This window comes from Dipodomys spectabilis, unplaced genomic scaffold (genome assembly GCF_019054845.1).
Source record: "Dipodomys spectabilis isolate Male_0828 unplaced genomic scaffold, ASM1905484v1 ptg000157l, whole genome shotgun sequence".
NCBI lineage: Eukaryota > Metazoa > Chordata > Mammalia > Rodentia > Heteromyidae > Dipodomys > Dipodomys spectabilis.
Window position 1 is genome coordinate 8351186 of NW_024870834.1, and position 15379 is coordinate 8366564.

The window sequence follows — 15379 nt, forward strand, 5'->3', positions numbered from 1 at the left end:
CCCTTCTGATTTTTTTTTTTTTAATATGATACCCAAACAGGATTGAAACAACCCAAATTTTCCTAGTGAGTTCTTCCGGGCTCTTGTGGCTTTTTCCTCTGAGAGCAGGTGTGCCTTGGGTCTCTGACAGCAGGGTTCTGAGTGAGGTTTCCTCTCATACTTACACCTGCCTGCGGCCCCCAGAGATGGACTCATTGCTCCTGGAGAAGAGGCTTCGCACATGTGCCCAGTCTTAGACAGAGCTAATGAAGACACAGTGCAAACAGAATTATTCAATTGTCGGCACCCACAAGCTCTGCTTCCTTCAGGGGCCAGGCCACCAAGAGAACCCTAGTAGTTGGGAGGGAGTTGGTGGCAAGCTAGGGTAAGCCTTTACTAGAGGAGGAAGTGGTTCCTGGGTGGGGACAGACAGGGTGATTTTCCAGTAAGTCTGGGGAAGTGATGGCTGGGGACCGTGATGTTCACCCCAGGAAAGGCAAGCCGACAGCTAACAGCAAGGGGGGAGGAAGTAGGCTAGACACAGCGGTCCCCAGCTGTCTCTGCCAGTAGCCCGGCCTACTCCTCCACTTTGTCCACCGTACATTAGCTCCTGCATGTCTGGGGGTCCTTCTGGAAATGGCACATCCTTCCTCTTGGGTACCATGTTGGCCCGTCTCTGAGGACTTTCAGGGAGTCCTCATTCCTGTTCCTGCCCTGCGAGAAGCTGATCCCTAGGCCACACCACAGTTGAAGACGCCAAAGGTTTCAAGACAAGGAATTCCACATTCTTGCAGGCTTCATTCACCTTTCTCCCTTCTCCCAGGGTTAGAATTCCCTCTGCAACACCCCTGGATGGAGTCGTGGCCTCCGGTTACAGCGTCCTGGGAGAGGAGCAACCCAGGCAGAAGTCAGAGAATGCAGAGAACAGAAGTTCAGAACTGGTAGAGGTGTCCAATGGCAAGGAAGTTAGGAATATACAGTTTCTCATCTCTCCCCCCAAAACAAGTTAAGAATTTAAAAAGCAAAAACCCACTATAGGGCTGGGAAGGTGGCTCAGTGATAGAGCACTTGCCTTGCATGCATGAGGCCCTGGGTTCGATTCCTCAGCACCACATAAGCAGAAAAAGCCGGAAGTGGTGCTATGGCTCAAGTGGCAGGGCGCTCGCCTTGAGCTGAAGATCTGAGGGACAGGGCCCAGGCCCAGAGTTCAAGCCCCACGACCAACAACAAAAAAAACCACTATAGACAAGCACAGCATAGCGTACTGAATGAACCAAACAGAATCAATCCAAAACCCCTTTGCCTCTTTCTGTCTCATGACTGATGGGCCAAAGTCATCACGTTCTCAGTCACCAGTTACCTTGCCTTGATCTGCCTAGACTATTTGGAACTGGCTGCTTTAGCACCTGTGCGGCTCCTTCCATTTGGCACCTGGGCAGCTGGAAGAAAGACTTCTATCAAAGATGGTGAAGAGAGATAGACCTTCATCACTGGGACGTTTAGTGTGTCAGGTAAAAAGCGAGTCTTGGCCAAGAACTGGACATGATTTATTCACTCAGTTTAGAAATCTTCAGAGAAACAAGACAGCACACCTCTGCTAGCATGAAGGAGACCTTAGAATGCAGGCAAAAAACATCAAAGTTAGAGCAATTCTTGTTCCCAGGAGGAAATTGAAGTGTTTCCCTGGAGAGTACCCATGTTCGGAGAAGCAGCAGTGTCTGACTGTGTCAGACTCAGAAACAGAAGTTCCAGCCCAGCCATCCCAGTGCTACACTAGAAATAAGGTATATGAGATCCAGAGTTGTTGGGCCTGAGATCTGATGCCCATCCCAGGATGTACTGTGAGCTCCGGGCTTCCCTTCTAGGACTTCTTCCCCAGAATCCCCTTTTGCAAGAAATGGAATTAGAGGATATTAGTGAACAACTGTGTGAGTTGGAATGATGCCCCTGGCCAAAGGGAGCAGGATCAGAGTTTACGTCCAGTCTGGACTATTGACTGAGACCCTGTCTGGATGGAAGGGAAGGAGGGAGGGAAGGAAGGAAAGAAAGGGGAGGGGAAAAGTGCACATTTAGATCATCCTTCCCCACCCCACCTTGATTTATCTTTCTCTTCCAACAACTGTTAATCTCAGTGTTCTTTCTGGATGGTTTTTAACTGGCTTCATGTCTTCAGAGCAACAGAATTTGAGGTGTTCTTTTGGGTGTATCCTGGACTATCAGATGCTGGGGGTGGGGGGCGGCGGGGCAAGGGAGGGCTCTCTGGGTTTCCCATCCTATCTCTGACATGACTAGGATGACCAAGCTAGAGAGCCACTACATCTAAGGTTAGAAGCTGGCAATTACTCCTCAACTCCTGGCAGTCTTGAGGCTTTTCCACCTGACTGGGTGGCATCACCTCTGCCTGCCTGCCTGCCTGTCTGCCTGTCTGCCTGTCTGTCTGTCTGTCTGTCTGTCTGTCTGTGAGTGACAGGGTCCCTGGAGATGTTTGCAGTCCATCTGCACAAGAAATTCTACATTCGATTTCCTTCCCACTTCTTCCCTGCTGCTCCTCCTATCAGGCAACTTCTGTCTTCACCACCGAGGGAAGTGGAAGAATGACGTCAGTAGAGCTCAGTAGAGCTGACAGCCCTCCCCCACCCATGTGTCTGCTGCCTGCTAGATGAGTTGTAGCTATTTTAGAAATCTTGATTGATTGCAACAGAAGCCAAACACTATGACTCTTACATTAGCCATGGGTTTCAAAGCTACAAACGTGGGTATTCTGTCTCTCTCTTAACCTATACCTAGGAATACTAAAAAGAAAAAGAAAAGTCGGGGGGCGGGGAATGGCAGAAAATAGTATCAACACAAGAGTTTTTTATGTTTGCCTTTGAAACAATGGTTAGGGTATTGGTTTGCCTAAATTATAGCACATATAAGCTCAGCTCAGTTTCTCAACCTTTGGGACTGGATCATTCTTTGTCATGCTGTACCCTAGAATATTGAGCAACATCCCCAGCCTCTACCCACAAGACACCAGGAACACACCCGTTTAGTTACCTAGTCACTGCAATGAAGAGTGTTTCCAGACATTGCCCTATGTCCTGGGGGGAGGGAGTGTATGATTGCCCTTGGTTGAGAAACATTGGCTTTGTATGATCAGCGTGATAAATGAAACCATGTATAAGTTACATTTCTTTTTTTCAGAATTAGCTAAATATGTTCAGATGGGTGATTTGCCTGCCTAATTCTAGAAAATGGGTAACGATATTTCAAAGCAGAGGTCTAGTGGCACCAAGGAAGATAAAAGAATTTCTGAGGAATGCTTCTCTTCCTTGGCCTTCATTGCCTTTCATATTCATCAAAAGTTTTCTGGTGCCCGGTGCTGGTGGCTCACGCCTGTAATCCTAGCTACTTAGGAGGCTGATAGCTGAGGATCACCGTTCAAAGCCAGCCCAGGCAGGAAAGTCCATGATACTCTTATCTCCAATAAACCACTAGAAAACCAGAGGTGGCACTGTGGCTCAAGCGGTAGAGCGTGAGCTGAAGAGCTGAGGGACAGCGCCCAAGTCCAGAGTTCAAGCCCCACGACCAAAAAAAAAAAGTTTTCTGGTGAATTTTTTTATAAAGCTCAGTGTCACCTCTCGTGGGCCTGATACTTGTTTTTCCGAAATTTCTAGAGAATTCCACTTATCTAGGGATCACCAAGCATATTTTCTTCAACAGGATGCTGAGCTTCAGGTAGCTAGAGTCACTTGAACAGCAGATCGGAGAAGTTGCCATGCATTTATCCAATAGCTGCTCATCTGACACTCATTAGGTTCCAGTGCTATTGTAGATGCTAGGCATACAGCAGTAAATCAGGCAGGCATGCAGGAGCCTTCCTAGCACAGCTCACATCTTGGTAGGAGAGGGAGTGGGAGGGAATCTGAGTGCCTTAGTGTGTACTTCTGATTGGGTGAATCCAGTAATTTCTGTCTCAGTGTGTGTCAACATTGTCTTCGTGTATTTTTTTAACATTTTTAAAAATTTGGCTTTATGCAGCTGCATAATGGCCTTTATCATACTGTAAAGCACTTCAGGTATAAAAAGGAAGGAAGAGGTAAAGATGGAGAGGAAGAGGGAGGGGGGAAAGAAGAAATGAAAAGGAATTCTGAAAGTAAAGTAATAGTGTTCTGGCTTTCCACACAGTCAGTTTTGGTGAGTTGGTAGAGCCAACGTAGAGCCAAAGATGGTGCTCACATTTTATCTTTTTTAACAAGTCCACTGCAATGAGGATTAAACCAAAGTAGCTCCTCTCAAGTTTGGTGACAACCACCATTCTAAAATGAGTGAAATGAGATTCAGCAATATCAAAGTCTCGGTTAATTAGTGTCAGATCCAGAAGTTGAACCCTAAGGTCTCGTGCCTAGTCTAGTGCTTTTCCCCATTCTATCTGTACCCTACTTTCATTTCCAAAAGGAACACCACATGATGTGGGGGAGAGGGGGCCAGGGGAGGAAAGAACCAAATAGCTGCACCTTGATTCTGAAAACTTGGTTACCCATTTCTCCCACTGAAACATAATGTTGTTATTGATGTGCATGCAAGAGGATAGGGTTTGAAAACATCTTTGGGATGTATGGCTGTTTCTCAGTCTTGCACTTCAGAAAAGAGGCAGTGTGATAAGACAGCATTAAAGACAAAAAGTGCAATGATCCCTGGGAATGGGTGACATGTTGTTGACACATGAGCAAAGGAGAATTTGATCTTAGACACTGTGGTGATGGTGGTCACAATTCTACCTATGGTGGCATGTCATGTGACGTTCCCAGTGTATGGATGATTTGGGTTCCTTTAGTGGGATGCTAAGTTTGGTACTATAAAAAAAAAAAACCCTGACCCCAAAATAAATAAATATATTATTTTATTCTCCTACACCCTCTGCCTCACTCCAGTACAAATGAGGTATGTTTTTTTTTTCTTAATTTTTTTTTTAAAATGAGGTATGTTTTTATCCACAAAAACTCACTGTAGAAGAATTTTAAATAACATATACTAATATGAATAGGTGCCAAGATGTGTTGTCAAGCAAAAAGATTTTAAAGTTGCAGAAAGCTGTTTTGCATACACAAGAGTCACCCTACCTTCTGTGCACAAGCCCAGAGTTCAAGCCCCATGACCGACCAAAAAAAAAAAAAAAGAATCACCTTACCTTACCAGCGGGAGAGAGAGGTACCAAGATCTCCAGTCCATACCTGAAACCAAAGATCCTATATATCTGAATTTTATAAATTCTACTAACATGTAGTATTTCATGTACCTGTCTATGATAACATTTAATTTTTAAATTAGGCACAGCAAGAGATGAACAGCAAAAACACACACAATAAAATAGATTAATTATAAAAGTATGTTAAATTATGAATTATGTCTGGAATTGTCTGCTTCTATTTTTTAGACTGTGGGTAACTGAAACCCCAGAAGGCAAAAGACAGTGCTAAAGAAAGAGCCGAGTACCATAAACCTAAACTGAGAGTAGCTGTGTGTCAGTGTTTGGATGAATATGTGCAAATGTTTATATTTAAACATAATTTCTGGACATATGTACATGGAAAGGGAGTCTCTGAAGAGGCTTGTGTTTCTCAATTATGTATATCTTATGCTACAGGCATTACTTTCTGATTTTTCCAAAGGGGAGAGGGGAAACTTAAACCATTGAATATTAGTGTAAGGATTGTAGCAACTCCTCTCTTTGGAGAAGGTTTATGGGAGACTGTGGGCTCTGAAAACTGAAGTACATGCTGGGTATCAGTGTGTGACAAGGGTAAAAGCATAGCAGACATTCTAGCAGAGTCCAGGACCTTTCTTCCTGGAGATGTGTGTCACAAAGGCTTTCCTCTTGTGCTACTCCTGTTCAACCTAGAAGCCAACATAAGTCCTTGTGATGTTGATCAGTACCATTCCAGGAAGTCTGCGCTTACATAGCTTATTGGATACAGGAGGAGGTCTGGTTGATTATTTCCATGTTCATTTTCCTGTGAATGTGGGCAGTGGATCTAGATCACATTCTGTTTGACATACTAGCAAATAAAACAAAATGCCATTTAACAAAACAAATAAATAAATCTTTGCAATATTTTTTATTAGGACACAAAGGTCCTTAAACTATAAAAGAAAATTGGTATATTGGGCTGCATGCACATTAAATACATTTCATGGAGAGATACTATTTGTCAGTGGGATACCTGGAAACTTGGGAGTGATAGAAGTGTGCTCTTGTTCTGTTCATCTTGATTTTGAGTCATGGTAACAGGATTGTAAAATTTGTCAGACTTCGGCAAACTCTACCCTTAAAATGTGTGTCTTTATTACATGTAAGTTCTTTGGCAGCATTTATTTTTGTAGGGTGCCATACCACATAATACCCCAGGGAAGGGCTAGTATCGCCACTTGCAGTTCTTTGGTTTACCCAGTGAGTCGCTCTCCATTCCATTCTCTGTTGAGGGCTACTATAGGATCTGGTCTTCTCAGAGCGGAGGTAAGGCTGGAAGAGCCCATTACATACTCCAGTGAGTGCCCTACCTGTTATACTACCCAGAATGCCTAGAGGCCAGTGGGCATTCCAGGATGGCGTCTGCATTTATATCTGTAGACCCAGCAGACGTGGCACATCCAGGTCTAAGGAAGCATGAATAGCTCATTAAACTTGTTCTGTATCGGCTTGGGGGCAGGGCAGGGCCGGGGGGGGGGGGGGGGGGGAGGGATGGGCCTTGTGAGGGGGTCAGCTGAGACTAAAGTGCTCCCCAAGAAACAGTTTTTCCTAAATTTGTATGCATGTGAGTGGGGTTTTTGTTTTTATGTCTGAGGGTCTCCTGTTTGCTTTGATTTTACTGGCACATGGACATCTTCCTGACTTCTGTTTTTGTTTGTTTTGAAGAACACAGAACTTTTTTTTTTTTTGCCAGTATACACCTGTTGTATTTGTATTCTCAAAGATGGGAATGGACCTTTGCATGGTGAGAAGAAGAGCAAAGGCCATTCCACACAGAGGGGGGAGGAGAAGCAATAATAATAAAATTAATAATAATAATAATAATGCCTTGTAAGGAGGCCAAGCTCTAGGGGTGAGAACCTGGAGGAACTTCAGGACCAGTGACGTGAGCTTTAGGCTTTTCAGTTATTCATTCATCATACTGTGTGTGTGTGTGTGAGAGAGAGAGAGAGAGACACACACACATACACCTTTTAGACATTTCACCCTAGGAGTCACAAAATAAGTGAATCTGCCCATTTCTTGTATGCAATACGCGTATTAAAATAAGCTTGTACTCCATTAGGAAGTATAAGTAACAGGCTTCTCCAGCAGACAGAATAGGGAGGGAAGCAGGGGGAAAGCCTGCCGAGTTCCTTTGCTTTTTTTTTTTTTTTTTTGAGGCATTGTCTTCTGAAACCAGCATCATCCATATCATTAATGGCTCACAAGGCTTTATACTATATTATCACATTACTCCCTTGGAATTAAACTACACATATAAAGTATGAAAAATGCAGTTTTTTTTTTAAAACAGTAAAAGGGGTGGAGGGAGGGGAGTCATTTTCTCTGATAATACCCAAAATAAAGTGCCGTGGAGCCATTAGTAGTAAATTGAATTTTTTGGTATGTAATTTGTACAAAAACTGACAAGCATGATTCCCCCCCCCCCCCCCCCCCACACACACACACACACACACTCCCCATCATTAGTTGTTGGGCTTAGCGGACAGGGAGACTGTAAGCTGCAAGGGCAGGCATTTTGATGTCGATTTCACTTGCACACTTCATTTATTTGGACAGGGCACAGGCGGCAGCTTCTGTCACGGGGCATCACGACACTATTAGTGAATTTCGCCCCAGGGCAGCTGGGCCGCTGGGCTGGGACAGATGTTCTTTTCAGCCTATTCAGTGACCATTCTTGGGGGTTGTTTACTGTTGCCATGGTGACCTTCATTTCCATAGCAGCAGCACTGCTGTTTCTCAGAGGAAAATGAATTTAGTTATAAAAGGATAATATTTTTTTCTGTCTCTATATAACCTGCCATCTGTCAACTGGTAGATCGGTAAGGGTTTAGAAACTCATTAAGAATTATAGCAATAAAGTGATGAGTTGGGGGGGATTTTTTTCTTTTTTGACTCAGATTAAAAATCAGTACTAGATGTAGAAGCAACTGCTGTGCCCTCCTTATCAGAACTTTAATTTTTTTCCTTTGTATTTTTAGTAGTTTTTTTTTTTTTTTCTATGCCTTTACCACCTCTACCCTCACTGTAAACACATATCACCTTGTAAAATGCGGTTCACATTTTGGTGACCAGAGGAGCTAACTAAAGTCTTGTTTCCGGATGCAGGTATATCTAATGCTTTTTCCTCTTGATGCTGTCAGCCTTCCCCCAGTTTGTTAAAGATTGCTGTGGCCCATGACTGCCAGCCTTCTCTCCTACTCCTCCATTCCAAGGTCAAAGCTGAGTGGCTCCAGAGATGGGCAGCTTACCAGAAACATACAACACAAATTACAACATTAACATTATGACTGTGCTCAACTGATTAAAACCTGCTTCTTAAATCTCACTCTAAGCCTGCACTGGTGACTTACCCCTGTAATCTTAGCTACTCAGGAGGCTGATATCTGAGGGTAGAGGTTCAAAGCCAGCCTGGACAGGAAAGCCTAGGAGATTCTTATCTCCAATTTTTTTTTTTTCCACTTTAGAATACCTTTTCCTTCTCACAAATCTAAATTGTTTCTTGTTTTGTTTTGTTTTGTTTTTCATCATCTTTGGGATAGCTCATCTAGATCCTGGATTTCCTTCTTGTTTTTTTTTTCTATCAACATTCACTAACTTAACTTGCAGGGGGATTCACACACACACACACACACACAACACACACACACCAGCCCTGTTGTAAATAATGTTATTTATTGGTTGATTTTTCCAGATCCTGACATTGATGCTGCCAGTGCCATGATGCTTTTGAATACTCCCCCTGAGATACAAGCAGGTTGTGAGTAGATATTTCTCTAGCCTACAGCACCATAGTTTGTGAACTTAACCTTCTCACTTACATGCCAGGCCACAGGAAGAACTAATGCCAAATTAAAACTCCCCATGTAAGCATCACTCGAAAAAAAAATTATATAAGTGCATGATTGCATGCATATGCATGGAAACATGGAGCCATGCATATGTATGAATGAGTGCATCAGTGTGCTGCTGAGTAGATGGCTAGTAAGAGGTCAGGGTTTGTGACTAGAGGAAGAGAATCAGACTTCATAAGGAGTCCCAGTGGAAACAAGCTTCCTTTCTCCTATAGGAGTCGTTGCTATGAGTTTGTAAGGGAGGTTCCATGAGGCCTGCTGGACCATGTTGAAGCTAAACAGTAGGATTTTTAGAACATTCTTTTCTTTCTGGGCTCCCGTTTTGGAAAGTGTGGCTTACCCTAGGCTAGCCTTAAAATGGAGCCCTGATAGCTCCTTATACCATCTCTCTGTAGCCTTCTAGGCTGATCGGAGATAAAAGCAGGGCTGATTTAGCTAAGCAGGGTTTCTGTCTTCATCTTCTATTGGCCATTGAGCGAACATCAAGTATGACACTTAGGTCCACCACCTCGTGGTTCTTCACATCCAGGCAGCTTTTAGGAAGGTCTCCTTCCCAAGGTTAAAAAAGCATCCTTCAGCCAAGGCATCTGCCCTTTGGACCTCTCAACTGGTAGCTGATGCCTTGTTCCTATCCCTCAGTAAGCTAGAATCCCATTGAGCAGACAGACAGCTGGTATACCGGGGTCTGCTCAGCGTCTCAATGGGATACTGCTCCATCACAGCTTCTTACTGATGAAACACTTTGGTGTGAGGAGGGTGACATGAAGCGGCAGACGACACCGTGACACTGCTAGGGGATTTTCCCACCTGTCTCATTTCTGTGGACGCTGGTTGCCTGAAGACCTTATGGCCCCCTTGGCAGCAAGAATCCTCCCACACCCACTCGTGGAGATGATAGTATTTCCCACAGAAAAACAAATACCTGTCCTCAGACCACAACAGGTGTCACCGTGAATGAGTCCAGAAATCAGAGCAGCCTCCATAGCCCTGCACTTGTCCCAGCCTGTCCTGACAGCATTAGGAAACTTGACTCCATTTTTCACTTCTTTGTTCCTCTTTTCAAAGAGCCAAGTAATACAGCCAAGCATTCTCAGGGAGCTCTGGCCCCCTGCCTGGCTGCTCTTACATGCCTCTAACTGTACAATTCTCATTCTCCCTATGCTAACCTCAGATTCACAGCATTTAGAGTATTAGGCTGCCCAGCAAACACCAGTGCTAAGCAGATGTGTAACGGACATCCTTTGATAGTTGGCAGGTAAGCTGGAATGTGGCTCTGAAATACTCATCTTAGGTTTCAGGGGAAAAACATACATTCCAAACCTACCTCCAAGCTGGACACCGGTCTATTATCCTCAGCTGTTCAGAAAGCTGAGCTCTTGAAGATCACTGTTGAAAGCCAGAAGTACCGCTACTGCTCAGGTGGTAGAGTACCAGCCTTGAGCACCCAGGCCTAAGTTGCAGCACCCATATTAGCAGGTGCGCACAGAACCTCAGCACATCCGAGAGACCCTTTCTCACTGGATTCTTTGTTGTTGGTGGTGGGGGTTATCAGGTTTGAACTCAGGGCCCAGGCGCTGTCCCTGAGCTCTTTTTTCAAGGCTAGCGCTCTACCACTTTGAGCCATAGCACCACTTTTGGTTTTCGAGTGATTAATTGAAGATCAGAGTCTCACGGAGACTTTTCTGCCTAGGCTGGCTTCAAACCACAATCCTCAGATCTCAGCCTCCTGAGTAGCTAGGATTACAGTCGTGAGCCGCCAACACCCAGCCTCTCATTGGATTCTTGACTTCGGTTGAACTCCTACAAGTAGTTAAACCTCTCCCTTCTCCATCCAATGGTAAATCATTCTCTTTCTAAGACACCCATAGTTCTAATTTACATTGAAAGCAGATGATTCCTAAGGGCCCCCGGAAGAAAGAACCAGGATGGCTACTACTGTCAGTTGAGGACAGGTGCAGCCAAGGTAGATAGATGAAGGCTGGGGAGAGGATAGGAACAAGAACTCATATTCATCTGCCTGTCTGACCTCCAGCCTGGTACAATCCTTTGGAGGTCAAGTGTAAGCATGGGCAATGAGCAGATTGGGAAAGGAAGTGAAGATATCTCAAATGTGTTTTCTTTGCATTTATAAAGCCAGGTGTCTGATCTTTAACCTTCTAATAGGCCCAGCCAGAGGGGGAACCATGTCCAACAGTCAGCTGCTGCTTTTAGTTCCATCCTCCTAACTTCTTGCTTCCCTACCTACCACACCCCCACCCCCCACCTTTGGTTTCCATTTCCATTCCCCAGTGCTTCTGGTCTTGAGAGCAGAGGCAGTTACCTTGACAGCAGGGTCTGGAGCACCAAAAATGGGAGGTGTGGTTCAAAAATACCATCTGCCAACCATCAGGCTAAGAGTAGCCAGGGCAGGTTGCAGGGTGGTCGTTGTGGTGTAGGGTGGCAGTGTGCACAGATAGGACCGTGTTTGAGGCACATGTCCCAGTGTGTTTGGATGTAGACCTTGTCCGGAGTGACTTGTGAGAACTAAGAGTGTTTCCCCTCTGCATTCTGCTGTGGCTGGGCTCTGTTTATTGAGCCTCCTCGTGGGGTGCTATTTATAGCCCTGTGTTTTCACCTCTGGGCCCTTTGATGGCCCTGTCTGAGCAGAAGCTGCCAACATCATCCCTCTTCACTGTTCACTCCGAGCAGTTCCAGGCTGGCCCGGGTGCCTTGAAAGGTTTCTCCTTTGTCATTGCCCTTTAAAGCTACTCCACTTTAGGTCACCAGATGGCAGCCCCTCAGAGCTTTCTCCTCCTTCTCGTGCTCAGCATCTGCAGTGCTAGCTCAAGGCTGGCAAGACTGGCCACCATCCAGGATCTGAGGCTGAGTCGATTGTACAAAAGAAACCGCTCAAGACACTAGAGAAACGTAAGCCTCTTTCTGTCTAAGGGGTGTGAACTGCCCTGGAAAACCCCTCCCCAACCCACCCCCTGCCCTACCCTTTCTTACTTGGGCTGGATCCCAATGGGTCCCTCCAACCTCTCATTTCAGTCTGATGTTTCACTTTCAACAATCCAGCGGATGAGGCTGATCAAAACCTCGGTTCCAGCAGTTTGTCTGCCCCCCGGCTCCCGGGGTGCAGGTAACGTTCGCTTTCTCAGACTTTGCCAGTGTGTAGCACGAGGTGTATTCTGTAAGGAGATCCAATGCCTCACATGCTCAGGATGCTACTCTAGGACAATCATCCCGGACATGGCTAGCTTGCTGTTTTTCTAACTTTGAAAGTCAAAAAAGCATCCACCTCTCCCACCCTCCCTGCAGCAGGAGAAGCTGTGGGGAGATTCATGGCAGCTTCCGGAAGCCCCTCCCACACCTGCACCGCACCTCCTCCTCCTCCTTGACAAGCCTTGTGAGTCATCTTTAACCCCTGTGGAGGAATTATGATTAAGTCAGGAGAGCCAGATCACTATTACTCATCTTCAAAGGGCTTATATAATCCCTGGTGGGAATGTTCCAGAGATGAACTCTAGATAATAAACAAAGCATCTGACTAGACTGTGGAGAGGGGGAGGAGGGAGGGGCAGTTGTCCCTGGAACCCAGGTATAGGTCAGTCATGGCAAGCACAACTGAAGAAAAGTACTCGGGGCCTGCAGTGCCAACCCTCTCCCTAGCCTGCTTCCAAAGCAGGCAGGTGGTAAAGAGCACCTTTGGGGAAGGAAAGGATTATAGGATCACCTGCAGCTCTGTGTATGGCCTGTGGGAGGTGGCCAGGGCTGCCCTCCAGAGATGGCCCTAGGAGCTCCCCACAGGTTAATCTTAGAAGTTGGGGGGAGAGGGAGCGGGAATCAAAGATGTTGCATACACACCAAGAAAACTGAGGAAGGGCTGAAGGATGATGTAGTGTGCTGCCAAGTTTGGTGTCTTAGCTGTTTGTTCAGTTACAATTCCCACGATTGCGTGGTCACCTCAGATCACAGCATCTGCAGTGATTTGGCTGTTTCAGTACTATGTGAATGTTGTGTTCTCGCCACTGTCAGAAAGTTTAGTGGTTCTCTAGCTGCAGAGCGCATGGTCGGCCAGCAAGTATTGAGTTTTTCGGTGCTGATGTTCATGACACTTTATCCCAGCATCCTCAGACCCTAGATCTGTGTCTTCTTGCCTCTAAAAGATGCGTTAATCAAGTCTACAAGAAAGGGTGGTATGGGGACTGGTGGCTCATGCCTATAATCGTATTTATTCAGGAGGGTAAGATCAAAACCAGCCCAGGAAAGTTATCTCCAGTTAACTACCAAAAAGCCAGAAATAAGCTGTGGCTCACCCCATTATTGACACAAAATGATGGATGGATGGATGGATGGACGGACGGATGGACGGATGGACGAGGCGGGAAGGAAGGAAGATAAGAAGGCCCTAGAAGCCTGAGCCTCTTCCACCAAGAACAACAGTCAGCTAGAAGTTGGTTTCAGACATTGACTTTCCTAGGTCTTTGACCTAGCTGGAACCCAGGCTAACATCTCAGTATGTTGGGTGAGTTGAATTGCTCTTTACCTGGGAAAGTTACCCTTTGAGGGAAGTAGATTGAGAGAGAGGGAAGGTTGTAGATGTGCTAATTAAACAAACAACAGAAGAATGTACTCGTATTGCTACTGGATCCCATAGTCAAAAAGTAGCAAGTGGTGGCTTGTAGGATGCCTTTCTTGGACAGAACCATTGTAGACTGGCTGTGCTGTTTTCCAGAAAGGAGAAGAGATGGGGGAACAGTAAAGTGTCATAGCTGGCTTCTGGCAGCCAGTGAGCAGACGCAAACACATCCGCCATCTCAACATGGAGTCCACTGCCAATGAGAGAGACTGAGAGATGACAGGATTGGCAGAGGAGGTGCTCAGTGAAGCTCATTTGAGAACAGTCTCCAGGATCCAGAGATTGAGGCAGCCTACATGCCAGAAGTCTTGTGGGTTCAGGAAATAGCTCGGGAAAGCCGGGTAATGCTATAGTGTCTGCGAGTTCCCCTTTGAAGTGAGTAGAATCAGGGAGATGTTTTAATGGGGGAACTCAAAAGTTAGGGCTAACAAAACGCATAATTCATAATATCTCCTTAGAGATCATTAGCTTGGGGTGATGTAGGATGATGGAAAGGTGATGATGATGGTGATGGTGATGCTAGTGATGAGGAGGAAGAGGGGGAACAATCATGGTCAAGCCACTGAGCTAAGCAATTTCTGTTGCCTGCCATATTTAACCCTCAGAACAGTCCTGTGAGGGATGTTTCTCTGCCTGCTTCCATTGGTAAAGAAACAGGCACGGGAAGGCTAAGGTTACTATCCCAGAGTTCCCATGCTGTCTGGGACACCTCAGACCATCTCCAGGAAGGACTGTGTGACACAGGAGCACCCCCAGCCTCAGGTCCCCCCAGTAGATGCTTGGTGAGGGTGGGTCTCCTTTGTGTTTCCTTTCCTGTTGAGTTGCCCCTTTGACCACATTCATGGGGCTCTGTCTTCGAGCTGCTTTTCTTCTCATAGGCAAATGACTTATGGCCGTGCCAAGTTTGGCTCATGTGTTCCATGTCTTCTACTTATTCTAATCCTGTTGTAGGGCTGGCTCCCTAGTCTATGTCTAGTTTTAGATGTTGGGATGTCCGCTTTTCAGGGATGTTGTCTCTGACATGATTTCACAGGGGAGCAGAAGTATCATAAACATGGCCGTTACTCTTCCCAGCTTCTCTGTCACCAGGAAGATGGCTGAGTTCTTCCATCTTGGTCTGGCTTCTATCTCAGGCTGTTTCAGAGGGGTTTTTACTCACCCTAAAATCAAGAGGGCACAGCGTTAGTGATTAGCATCAGGTGTCTGCTAACTAGAAATGCCTCTGTTAACTCACTTCAATCATCAGTTTTGTTCCCACCATATTTGAGGGGTAGTTAACTGACACGGGGGGGGGGGGGGGAATGGAAGGTGGGGAGATGCAGGACTAGGTTGGTCCGGCACAGGTCAAAAAAAGGCAGCCCCAGAACCAGCAGGCAGAGAGAGAGAGAGAGAGAGAGAGAGAGAGAGACACACACACACACACACACACAAAACTAGATCACTTCTAAGTATTTGTATGTACTGCTTTCTGCCTTTGAATTCCAACAGAGACAACACTTCCTACAGGAATATTAGCTTGAATACCTATTATACCTATTAGCTTGAGTTAAGTATCTCCATCTGATGCCTATAGTCTCCCTGTCTACCACTGCTTATTTGTACTTACCCTATGTCCTTACCACCTACACTGGAAGATATTTAGTAGAAGTTCTCAATAAAATTAATGGAGATAAGTATCTTTATTGCTGA

The 15379-nt window shown here is 45.6% G+C and overlaps 1 protein-coding gene across 9 annotated transcripts in view; it reads left to right on the forward strand.

Annotated features, from left to right (window-relative positions):
* Foxn3 (forkhead box N3) overlaps nt 1-15379 on the forward strand; it is a 371707-nt gene that overhangs the window by 338307 nt on the left and 18021 nt on the right. For 7 of the 9 annotated variants that reach the window (XM_042692487.1, XM_042692490.1, XM_042692489.1 and 4 more), the window contains one exon: nt 8910-8975. The exons of 1 other annotated variant lie outside the window; for it this stretch is intronic. In XM_042692487.1, coding sequence (XP_042548421.1) covers nt 8910-8975 — 66 coding nt within the window. The remainder of the gene's footprint in view (nt 1-8909; nt 8976-15379) is intronic. One more of the 9 variants, XM_042692494.1, reaches the window with a different exon arrangement.